Below are 12946 nucleotides of genomic sequence, written 5' to 3'. Positions count from 1 at the left end.
TCATCGGCCAAGGAGGGAACACATACAGCAGAACATTCGTCGGCCAAGGAAGGACCAACGCGTCGACGCCTTCGGCCCCTCTCTCTCTCCGACGGCTGTAAAACCTGGGCGCCTTGGCATTCTGCCAGGTAGCCATGAGGTCCATATGAGGCGTCCCCCACTTTTGGCAGATCAGCTGAAAAACCTCCGGCGCCAGCTCCCACTCTCCGGGATCCAGATGATGACGACTGAGGAAATCCGCCTGAACGTTGTCGGCCCCGGCAATGTGAGACGCTGCTAGGTCGCTGAGATTGCGCTCTGCCCAAGCTAGCAAGAGCTGCACCTCCTCTGCCACGACAGGACTTCTTGTTCCCCCCTGGCGATTGATGTAGGATACGGTGGTGGCATTGTCCGACAACACCCGAACTGCCTTTCCCCGTATCAGCGGCAGAAAAGACTGCAGAGCCAGACGCACTGCCCGGGTCTCCAGACGATTGATGGACCACTGAGTCTGGGACGAGGGCCACCTGCCCTGTACTGACCTGCCCAGGCAGACTGCTCCCCAGCCGGAGAGACTGGCATCCGTGGTTACCACCGTCCAGTTGGGCACCAGAAGGGACACTCTGCAAGTCAAGTGGTCTGCTTCTAGCCACCAGAGGAGGCTGTCCCGTGCCTGGTCCGTAAGCGGAAGTGGCAGATGAAACTCCTCCGACACCGGCTTCCGACAGGAAAGCAACGCTGATTGCAAAGGACGCAGATGAGCAAACGCCCAAGGGACCAATGCTAGAGGTGAAGCCATAGAACCCAAAACCGTCAGGTAATCGGAGACCAGCGGAAGCCGCAGAGACAACAATCGGCGTACCTGGCACTGAAGCTTGCGAACTCTGTCCATAGACAGGAACACTTTGCCCTTCCTGGTATCGAACAGAGCCCCCAGGTACTCCAGAGACTGAGTGGGAACTAGGTGGCTCTTGCTGAGGTTCACCACCCATCCCAGGGATCGCAAGAGAGCGAGGACCCTGCTGACTGCCCGCCGGCACTGAGTCTCGGATTTGGCTTCCGGAGCTGAGCTGCAACCACCACCATCACCTTGGTGAATGTCCGGGGAGCCGTGGCCAGGCCGAAGGGAAGGGCTCGGAACTGATAATGTCGGCCCAGGATACAGAACCTGAGGAATCGATGGTAGGACGGCTGGATGCCGATGTGAAGGTACGCCCCCGTGAGATCCAAGGACGCCAGGAACTCGCCGGGCCGGACTGAGGCAATTACCGACCGAATAGTCTCCATTTTGAAGCGTGGAATGCGAAGGCATCTGTTTACACCTTTCAGATCCAAGATTGGTCTTGCGGTGCCGTCCTTCTTTGGTACGATGAAGTAAATGGAGTAACGGCCGAAGCCCTGCTGCCCTATGAGCACGGGGGAAATTGCCCCTAAGGATTGCAGACGTTGGAGGGTTTCCCTTACCGCTGCGCGTTTTCTGGGGCACTAGCAGGGCGACACCAGAAACTTGTCGAATGGGGTCCGTGCAAAATCTAACGCGTAACCGTGATTTATCACGTCAAGAAACCCACTGGTCCGACGTTATTTTGGCCCATTCCCCGGCAAAGAACTGCAGCCAAGCCCCCACATTTGGGACGAACGACCGCAGCTGCTGTGAGGGATGGACCGGCCGCATCTCATTGGGAAGATTTTGGGCCCGTGCCTCCCGGGGCTCCCCCCTGCCGACCGAATCTTTTCCCCCGAAAGGACTGGGAGAGGACGACCGTGAGGGCCCCGAACGGTAAGAAGAGCCCGCGGCCCTCTGCGGACGGGATCTCGGGAGCGGGCCGAGAAAGAAGACCGAGATCTAGACCGATCCTCCGGTAGCCGGAAAGCCCTATTCTCACAGAGGGACAACATCAACTCATCCAATTCCTTGCCAAACAACAACTTTTCTTTGAACGGCAGAGCTCCTAAATGGGCCTTGGATGAACCGTCCGTCGCCCAGTTGCGAAACCAGAGGAGCCGACGAGCAGACACCGCCGAAACCATGGATCTAGCCGAGGTACGAAGGAGATCATGGAGCGCATCAGCACTATAAGCAATCGCCGCCTCAAGCTGATCAGCTTGCCTGGCCTCCCCCTGCGAGAGACCTGCGGTGGCCTGCAGAGTCTGCGCCCAGCGTAAGCTGGCCCGCATAGCGAAATTATATAAATGGATGCACGGACCCCTAGAGCGGACACTTCAAAAATTTTCTTTAGTTGTACCTCCAGCTTCCTGTCCTGGATATCCTTGAGAGCCGTGGCTCCCGTAACAGGAATCGTCGACCGCTTCGCTACGGCGGACACTGCCGAATCCACTTTCGGGAGACGGAGAAGTTCCAGCGCCTCCTCAGGCAACGGGTAAAATTTATCCATGGCCTTGCTCACCTTGAGCCCCAGCTCCGGAGTGTCCCACTCCCGAAACAGAATGTCTGAGGCAGTAAAGATGAACGGAAAAGCCACTGCGGGCCCAGTGAGGCCCAGGAGAACTGGATCCATATTAGGTCCCTGTCTGGGCACCACCGCAGGCGCTTCCACCCCCAGCTCCTGGAGTATAGCCGGGATAAGCGGAGACAGTTCCTCTCTACGGAACAGGCGAACCACCTTAGGGTCGTCCCCTTCGACGGCCGGATTTCCTTTTCCCGCCGCTGGCTGAGACGGCCCTTCATCCGGCGCACCATCAGCCCCCCCCCCAGAGGCTCCTCGGCCGGGTCATCCTCTCCCTGAGAGGAAGAGCTTGAGTCTGTGTCCTGTGGGACACCCCGCAAGGGCCGGCTACGTCGTATGGCGCCCCCATCAGGGGCTGTGATAGATTTCCTCTTCCGGGCTCTGGTAGACCTACCAGATCCCTTCGCCGCACCTGTCTTCCTGGATTTGCTGCGGCGCTTGCATTTTAAAAATTTTTTTTTTTTTTTTTTTTTTTAATAAGAGCGCGAAATCCGAAGAATAGGAAGACCCGGAGCCGGAGTCCCCGGAACCGGAACGCGTGGGAGACCCCACTCCCCCTGGGGCACCCCCGGCGGGTCGCCGTTGTGGAGAAAGCGCGGGAGGCAATCCGCCATCTCCTGCTGCCTCCCTCGTGGATTCCCGACCTGTTGCTAAAATGGCCGCCGCTCCCGCGCTGAGCGGGAACGGGTCCCCCAGGCCTATAGTGACGGCTGATTCGCGCGCCGGCGATCGCGGCGCCCTAGCCCGGACCCCCGGAGCGACCCCCGACGAACCCTCGCCGCCAGAGACGCAGACGGAGCAAACTCCGTCTCTAGAGAGCCGCGCGCGCGCGGAGCCGCAGGAGCGGCAGGCCAAGCCTCTCGGCATGCCACGAGCCGCACGAACTGAGAGGAAGAGGAAAAATAATAAAAGAAATTAATCGCCGCGGAAGCGCACCAACAGCCCCCCACCCCCGAAGGAACGGAGAGCCGGCACTGAAGGTAAACAGGAGCCGCCGCAAAATAAAAACGGCGAAAACTTTTTTTTTTTTTTTATATATGACAGCCGCTGTCCACGGTCCTGAGGCCTGTGTTCCAGCAGGGGTGAGTGAACCGGGCTCCCCGGTGTCACCCCTGACGCTGCTACTGCAAAAGGCGGGTCCTCGACCCTAGCAGCGGCCTCAACCAGGGGGGGATGGTCCCCTCAGGACTTTCAAAAACCCCCCTGGGAGGCAGGACCAGCGGAGATCCAAAAATATCAGAAAAACCAACAGAGACTTTAACAGTAAAACAAACTAACTAACTACAAAAAAACCCTGACCATAAAGGAAAGAACCCCAGGGGACCTGGGCTGTGACCAAACCTGCACCATCTACTGGAGACAGAGTAAGACTGAGGGGCTGTGACTGGCACAGGGGCATATATGGCTCCGCCCACAAGTTTTAGTCTGTCTCCATCTACTGGTGCGGAGTCACAACCCAGGTGTCCTGGACTGATCCTGGTACGTACAGGGAACTATGCTTGCTGGATCTCCTTTGGTGCTTGGCCTGGTCTTTCCCCAGTGCCAAGGAAGCAGACAATGCCGATGTCCTGGAGAGCGAGGATCTATTCCCATCCCCTAGATCCTTGGAAGTACTGGCGAGAGGGACCGCTAGGGGAAGCGTATCCGATGGCTCTCGGCAATCTCTTGGCATTGATGGAACCTATGCAGGCATAAAGAGAGTAGACTTCGGAGCCCCGAAAAGTTTCTCCATCTTATCGAGGCACGTCCAATGCCCTTTGGGTGTCATCTGGTCGCACAGATGGCACCCATGGACATTGTGCGAGTCCCCCAGGTGGAGGATGCCAATCTCATGCGGGCCCATAATGGACATTGTCCGTGAACACTGGGAGCACCAACGAAAACCGGTTGACGCCATAAAAACACCAGGTGTGCGGTTGATGACCGGAGGTCAACTTGAGGTGAGAAATTGGGAATTGACCACAAAGTTGGAAAAAAGGGCAGAGAAAGAACCTACCGTACCAAGGAGGCACAGACTGCGAAGGGAGACTCGATGAGGAATTTGGGACATACTAGACAAATATCGAGGAAAACAAGGAAACTGAAGAGCTCCACTAACCGCAAGGCAACTGTACCGCGAAAAAGAAGAGGCTGATGGGGCACCTCATGTGGATGCCTGGATAGTAGCATGCTGGGCATGCTCAGTGTGCTGGTCAAAGCTTCTAGAAACTTTGACAAAAGTTTTTCATGCTGGGCTCCATCGGATGTCACCCATATGTGAGGACTACCATCCTGCTTGTCCTAGGAGAACATCCTTTGCATCAGCTGTGGCTTATATCTAATGCACACTAGTCAAGCAGACTTGGGAAAGCCAGCTTTTATCCCTGGGAATGAGATACAAGAAACAAATCAATTATTGAAGAACTTGGTCTGACCCCTGCATTGCACTTCTTATGTTCTCTCACTGTTAAATATGCAGAGTCTCAGAGTCAAAAAGATGTCATATTACAGCTGCAAACATAACATAGATGAGCAATTCCTAGCAAACTGACTAAAAATACTATAAATACTGAAAAATGTTAATATTTTTTCTTGCATAGTCATACTGCTCCTGATCTTCCCTGTGCATGGATCACTCCTAAAATAAGAGGTAATGAAAAAACTCCAGGGAAGGAATGAGTTATTTGGTCCTGGAGTACAGACAGAACAAATTATTAACTGGAATGACTTCTTGACCCAGCTCTACCACACTATTTAATTCTTCATACAGCCTGGAACCAAAAATACTAAATTTCTCAAAAACACCTCCTGGAGAGATTCACCAGCACATGGGATAATTCCATACATCACTCAGAGCCATACCTTATTCTGTCACTGGTCCCACTGTAACCCCAGCGGCTCTCCACCTGCTGAAAACGGTTGATACTGCACTCCTTCCCTCTTAAGCAGCAACGAGGTCTGTCGATGAATTCCACACGTGGTTTGGGGTTTACAGTAAAGTGGAGGAACAGACTGACCACTTCACGGTCTGTGAGAATGCCTGACTGAGCCGGGCCTGCAAAGCAGAGCAAAGGCAGGGCTGGAATTCATGATGAGTCAGTGCAAGCCTAGTCTTGCATCCTCACACAGAATATTACATGGCATTCCATGATACAGCAATAATATTCTTTACTATAAATAATTTTATTTTGTGACAAACAGATGCTAATAAAATAAAGTTTGGGTTCTTTGCTTTATGCAGACTTGATGACTTAATCCTTTACAGAATTCCAGGGATTTATTTTTCCTACTTATGTATGCCAAAAAAAAAAATTCTGAAAAGATTTTGCAAGATTCTATCAGTTTCTACAATGTGGCCAATGAAAGGAATTTTTTTTTTTTTTTTTTTTTTTTAAAGGACCAAGTTTAAGTTCACTTTAAAATGCCTTAAAAGTCTATGGAAAATATGCCTCTAACAGAGAAAGGTAAAATATAAAATAGCTAAGCTCCCTGGTAATAAGCCGGTACAGGAAGTGTTAAAGCTATTATACTTTGCTATAAAGCTCTCTAATGCTAAAATCGTTGTCTCCTATAACTAGCAACCAATGTAATTATATTACTAGAAAGGGTTCCATGGGTTTTTTTAAAACTAGTTACCTGCTGCAAACTCTTCTATTGTCATGAGTGGGAAGCGAATGAGTGACAGGGCTTTTCCCAGGACTTTCCGTTTGTTTTCGGGTGTCACTTGGTGCTGCTGACGCTGACACTCTGCCTCTGACCAGCGAACCATTGCACTGAACAAACGGATCTCCCGAATCCCCAAGGTATCACGCTCCAGAACTGCGACTAACGTGTCTGGAATACATGAAGAACAAGAAAATCAGGCTGTTTCTAGTGCTATCCCTTCCATACAGATGCAGTCCACAGTTATGCCAAACCACTGCCCTGACACCCACTTGCCCCTTCACCCACTTTCAAAATGGCTGTGACTACAAAATAATGTCATTCCTTGGTCAGAGATCTGACAAGAGATGTTAACATATGAACAGACCAGCAAAAACTGCCCAGCATTGTTTAGGTTTTCTGGTTCATAGCTTGATTAAAATTAACAAATGCGAAAAAGATCAAATTTGTTTTATTAACTAATTAACAGAAATAGAGAACTTCTCTATAAACTACACTGACAGTATATTAGACTTCTCTCATTGCCCATTTCTAGAGAGCACTACATAGCAATTGCTACAGAAGATTAAAGAACACTGGCTGCAGTACAGATTACTGGGGCACGCCACTATTTAGTATCCTCTGTTGAGAAAACTAACCATTTAGTCCTACTCTCTGTTTTCTGTCTTAACTAGTTCACAATCCATGAAAGGGGCATAGCCATGGGTGGGCCATCAGACACCAGAAGAAGGGGCCTGTAGCATGGTCCCATCCTGCAATGGTCCAAGGAGAAGGCTGCTGAGGAACCACAGTGACCGAAGGAGAAGTCCACAGCAGCTGAAAAAGGGGTCAGGTGATGGCTGAAGAAGAGCCAAAGTGTGTGTGTGTGTGTGTGACAGCCCATGTGTGTACAAGTGGCAGCATGTGTATGTGTCAGAGAGTGAGAGCTCCTGTGAGACAGGGCTTTGCAGACAGAGCATATTCTCTTTGCCCAGTGCACCTTCCACTGTTCAGTGCGCCACCTGGTGCCTCAGACAGACACGACAGTGTGACCAACACGAGAGACAGAGAGAGATAGAGATCCAGATTCCTGACCAAGGAATGACCAGAGAAATACGAGCTCCTCCATCATAGAGTGGTATTTCTTCCACAACAGATGCTTCTGTCTTCCCTCAAGCAGCTAACACGCCATCTCCATAATTGGACTCCATTTATTCAGGAAGCAAAGGATCACGTTCCCAAGCCCGGGTTTTTTAAGGAACCAAGTTCACAGCAAGTGTCTTCTATAGAAACAGCTTTTACTAAAAGCAACAACCATAGAAAAACAAAATCAGTTATTCAGAAACATTATGGCAACCCAAACTGGTCCAAGTCTGACAGCAACAGAAAGGAACTAGTATGATCTGAAATGTACCTGCTGCATCAATACAAGCAACAGAGAAAAAGCCAACAGCTGCGCACAGTTCTTTAGATTGATAATGATCTCCTAGTTATAAAATAATAAAAATACATAAAGCAAAACTCAGGAACGAAATGTACAACCATCTTGATAATTCCCTAAGTTTTTATCACATGATGATTTAGCTTCTTCTCTGAATCTACTATTCCTATCCATGTCTAAGTGTTTCACCCTGTATAGCACTTTAGGATATCACAGCATTGGAGCAGCAAGGGTCATTCTCTAATTACAGGCTAACAGAGGCCTACAAGTGGTCTCTGGAACCCAGGGACCAATGCATTTGTGCACCTCCCTGCACCCCCACTCCATCCTTCTTGCAGTAATGCTTAAGGTCAAAGAAAGTTTAGTCCTGGGGGAATTCTTCGCTACTGCGGAGCACAGAATTTGCACAGAATTCCCCTGTCTGCGCAGAAAACGGCAGAGGAGACCCCGGCATGCTGCGCACGGAGCGTGCGAAGATGAATGCCCCCATGTGCCACGGGACACGCTCCACTCACAGCGAATATGAAGGCCCTGGTGTGCCATTCACGGCGAAGATGATGGCCCCCATGTGCCGCAGGACGCGCTCCGCTGACAGCAAAGATGAAGGCCCGAGTGTGTGAGAGAGAGAGAGAGAAAGAGAATGGGAGGTGAGAGAGCAGGGTGCCAGAGAGAGGGGAGCCTATATGAGGAGATTCTGAAGGAGAGTGTGTGTGTGTGTGAGATTGGGAACTGGTGTGTATGAAAAAGGGATTGTGTGTATATGAGGGTGCTAGCCTGTGTGAAGGGATTGTGTATGTGTGAGACAGAGCCTGTGTGAAGGGGTGCATGAGAGAGACATAGGTAGCCTGTGTGAGAATGTATGCGAGCGAAAGGGAGCTTGTGTGGGTGTGTATGCGAGAGGGCCCTGTATGAGGGGGTAGTGTGTGTATATGAGAGAGTGAGGGAGCTTGTATGTGTATTAGAGAGAAGGGAGCAAGTGTGTGAGAGAGGGAGGGACAGGGAGCCTGTGTGAGGGGCAGTACTGAGAACGGGGTTAAACTCTGAGACTGACGATAGAGTGGAAGGGGTTGAGCTGATAGGTGGAGAGGAGAGATACTGGCAGGTGGAGGAGATGGGGCCTGACGGCAAAGTGGCCAGGGGAGTATGGAGAGCGAGCGGAAGGGACAATCTTACAGTGAATTTCTAGGGAAAGTCTGCTCAAAATATTTAAAATTCTGTATCTCTGAGCCCAGTCAGATCCCAATATGACGGCATGATCAAACGTAGTGAAAGTCGCTCCTCTAACGCTCACTTTACTTTTGGAAATGCCTCCTAAACGGAAGGGTAAAATTAGTGTCTACCCTCCAGACACAACTGTACCTCCAGGACAGAGAGCGATTACGTCTTATGCGTCTGGTTCGGCGGCCGGAATCACTTGGGGAGATTACTCTGAGTCCCCCGGATTATCGACTGCTGCTGATCCCAGTGTCCGCAGACCCTCCCCATGGGCTCGCGCAGACCAATGACATCACTTCCGCGATGTGGGGGGGAGCCGGAGCAGAAGTTCGATGCCGCTTTCTCAGCTTTCCTCCAGCTTGCTGGAGACAGCGTTGCCAGCGGAGGCTGTGGTGTCTGCGCTACCTCTGTCATCGGTGGAGTCGCAGGAGGTTCAGTAAAAGAATGCCAAAATAAGATTGAGACTGACAACAAATGTACATTCCCCTAATATAAATTTGGGAGGCCAAATTAAAGACCTTAGGAAGCGTGTGGAGTCTTCGGAGCAAGCCATATCTCAATCTCAGGCCTGCAACTTTAAATTGGTCAAGGACTTTGGGAATTGTTCTTGTATACTGAAATTATTAGAAAATTACTCTAGGCATTTAAATTTACGTTTTTTAAATTTTCCTAGAGTGCTGGGAGAGGATATACACAGCAATCTAAAAAGGTTTTTCCTTGAAAATTTAAAATTTGAATTAGATAAGATTCCCTTAATAAATAAGGCGTTTTTTTCTATCAAATGCTAGTAAATATTCTAAAGAGAGCCATACTAGAGCCTTAGCCAATTTGACCCAGTTTTTGGAAGATTCAACCACTGAGATTATTGAAAGATCAACCCTTCTTGTGTCTTTTGTGGTGGAACATGACCTAAATGAGGTAATGAGGAGATATTTTAAAAAGCTCTCATACTTTTCATGGTCAGTTAGTACGAATATTTCCTGACTTTTCTAGGGCAACTCAAACAAGAAGACGAGATTTCCTTAATATGAGACCTCAGGTTATATCTTTGGGATATACATTTGTTTGTATTTCACATTTTTTAAAATTTTTCATAAAGTAAGCATACATCTTACTCCATACAGAAAAAATACAAAAGAGTTGTAATATCACTAACAATCTCATTAACATAATTTTTCATTCACAAGAAACCAGAAAAAATTACATCACTTTTTTTTAATAAGGAAACATAAGTACTGAAGGCCCAGTAATGCTAGGGGAGATAAAGAAGAAACAAAATTTACAGGAAACAGGCTTAACGGACACGGTGGATTTAAAATTACTTGATTGTCTTAGGGATCTCCCACTCCGAACAATGGAGCTTGGATGTTTCTCTTTACAACTCACCATGCAAAAAATATATTTTCAAATTCTGGTTTCACCTCAGTAACAACAGCACAAACACTTTCCACTGCCAGACACATTGTGAAGTAACACAAAACCCTGCAAAAACACACAAAATCTATATAGCAAACCTATCATATGTAACAGCAGCAACACAAAGGACTCAAACTACAACCCTAACTGCGAAAAAGGAGCACGGTAAATAGGACACCACAAGCCCGATTGCTATAGTTTCCCTCACAGACACTCCACGCTAGCAGAATCTCTCTCCTTTGTCACATGCACAGAACAGAGATAAACCCTCACCAAATGCAGAATAAAGGACCACAAATTAGAACCTGAAATATGCAGATAAAACCTGAAATGGAAACTCTAAGAAGCCAGACTCTGTCTGCAGTGTAACAATGGGAAAACAAACACCACCATTCCTCATAAAATATCAAACAAAATCAAGAAATATAAAGCATCAATTATAACAGTAAAATCATACTAATGAAAAGAATAAATGACGAATAGAGCAACATCCAATAATAAAAGTCATAAGCAATAATAAAATATTTCAAAACTGCAGACATAGACACCACTAGATAATTAAAACTAGTAAGGATAAAAAAAAAAATCCCCTGCTGTCATACCTGGGAACTCTTGATTTCCAGTCACCCTGAAATTGTTGAGGATTAGGGGGCTGTGACATGGGATTAACAAACTATCCTCTCCCTCACACTATGAGGCGCGTGCACTACCATACACATCTACACTATTTCCTCTCTCATTCAGACAGACACACACTGCAGAGTTGCTTACCTGTAACAGGGATTCTCAGAGGCAGCAGGATGTTAGTCCTCAAAGATGGGTGACATCATCAGATGGAGCCCGGCATGGAATACTTTTGTCAAAGTTTCTAGAAACTTTGACTGGCACACTGAGCATGCCCAGTATACCATTAACCCGCAGCCACGCGGGGTCCCCCTTCAGTCTCGTATCAAAGCAGAAAGACGAGCGAAAAAATAAAATAAACCGCACACAAACTCAACTCCGCGGGGTGGTGGGCGGGTTTCCTGAGGACTAACATCCTGCTGTACTGGGAGAACACATGTTACGGGTAAGCAACTCTTTCTTCCAGGACAAGCAGGATGGTAGTCCTCACAGATGGGTAAATACCAAGCTGCAGGCTGTCCCCGGAATACACTGGGCCAAAAGACACCCAATAATGTACAACAGGCACAACAGGGGTGCTGTTGGTAACAACAGGGCAACCTGAACCACAGAAGGGGCCCTAGGCAGGGAGAGTTGGGTTCTCACACTTGGAACAGGTTGCGGAGGACAGACTGGCCAAAGATGCTATCCTGTCCACCATCCTTGTTCAGACAGTAGTGGGCAGCGAATTTGTGGTGGGAACTCCACGTCACAGTCTTGCAGATTTCAGCTATTGGAACTGCACGAAAGTGGGCTACGGACGCAGCCATGGCTGGTAGGAAGTGCGCTGTCACACGGCCTTCTAGTGTATGGCCCACTTGCTCATAGCAGAAAGCAATACAGTCTAACCAATTGGACAGAGTCTGCTTGCCCACCACAACACCAAGCCTGTTTTTATCAAGAGACGAAGAGTTGGGTGGACCGCCTGTGGGCTGCATTGCACTCCAGATAAAAAGCAAGAGCACGTTTAAAGTCCAAGGTGTGCAGTGCCCGCTCACCTCAGTGGGAGTGGGGCTTCGGGAAGAAGGTGGGCAGCATGATGGACTGATTCAGATGGAAATCAGTCACCACCTTAAGCAGGAACTTAGGGTGAGTACATAGCACCACTCTGTCGTGGAAGAACCTCATGTAAGGCAGATAGTTCACCAGGGCCTGCAGCTGACTAACCCTGCAAGCAGACGTAATTGCCACCAGGAAGAAAAACTTCCAGGTGAGGTGTTTGAACTCACAGGAGCGCAGAGGCTCAAACGGAGGAAGCATGAGCCACGCTAGTACAATGTTGAGGATCCAGGCCACAACAGGAGGACGCAGTGGAGGCTTCAATTGAAGTAAGCCTCTCATGAAGCGCCCCACTAAAGGCTGCACAGAGATCGGACTGTCACCCATTCTGCGATGGTAAGCGCTGATGGAACTCAGGTGAACTCAGATCGAAGTAGTCTGTAATCCTGACTCAGAGACTCCACACAGGTAGTCCAGGAGCCGAGGCGTGGGACAGGTAAAAGGGTCGAGACACTGCTCCACACATCAGACCAAAAATCTCTTCTATTTCAATTGGTAGGGCTTCCACGTGGAAGACTTACAAGAAGCTACCAGGACCTGTGAGACATGGTCCAAAAGATCTAGGGACTGTAACACTAGTCTTTCAAACTCCAGGCCATGAAGGTCAATGATCGGAGGTTCGGGTGGCACAGCCTGCCCTGATCCTGTGTGATGAGGTCAGGAGAGTTGCCCAGCCGGATGGGCTCCTGAATCGATAGGTTGCGCAGGATCAGAAACCAGACCAGCCACGGCCAATGTGGAGTTATCAGGACCATGGAGCCTCCGTCCTGTTAGAGCTTCATGAGGGTCTTGCCTATGAGTGGAATCAGAGGATACGCATATAGGAGACCCACCCTCCAGGACTGGGTGAAGGCATCCACTGCCGGTTTCCGGTCCTCCCGGAACAGGAAGTAGAAGTGGCTCACCTTGTGGCTCTGAGGGGACGTGAAGAGATCCATGTCCAGCAGACCCCACCTGTGGAAGATCTTGCCCGCCACGGTGGGGTTGAGAGACCACTCGTGAGGGTGGAATGACCGACTGAGGCAGTCCGCCACCACATTCTCCGACCCCGCCAGGTACACCGCACACAGGAGCATGGATCGTG

General features: G+C 49.4%; 1 protein-coding gene across 2 annotated transcripts in view; it reads right to left on the bottom strand.

The window, feature by feature from the left end:
* BTBD2 (BTB domain containing 2) overlaps positions 1-12946 on the bottom strand; it is a 113660-nt gene that overhangs the window by 36579 nt on the left and 64135 nt on the right. For both annotated transcript variants that reach the window (XM_029613937.1, XM_029613936.1), the window contains exons 5-6: positions 6063-6260; positions 5289-5481 (exon numbers count right to left, since the gene is read on the bottom strand). In XM_029613937.1, the coding sequence (XP_029469797.1) occupies positions 5289-5481; positions 6063-6260 (391 nt within the window). The remainder of the gene's footprint in view (positions 1-5288; positions 5482-6062; positions 6261-12946) is intronic.

Source organism: Rhinatrema bivittatum, chromosome 8 (assembly GCF_901001135.1).
Source record: "Rhinatrema bivittatum chromosome 8, aRhiBiv1.1, whole genome shotgun sequence".
In the NCBI taxonomy this organism is placed as follows: domain Eukaryota; kingdom Metazoa; phylum Chordata; class Amphibia; order Gymnophiona; family Rhinatrematidae; genus Rhinatrema; species Rhinatrema bivittatum.
Note: the sequence above shows the minus strand (reverse complement) of the source record. Positions and strands in the feature narration are given on the sequence as shown.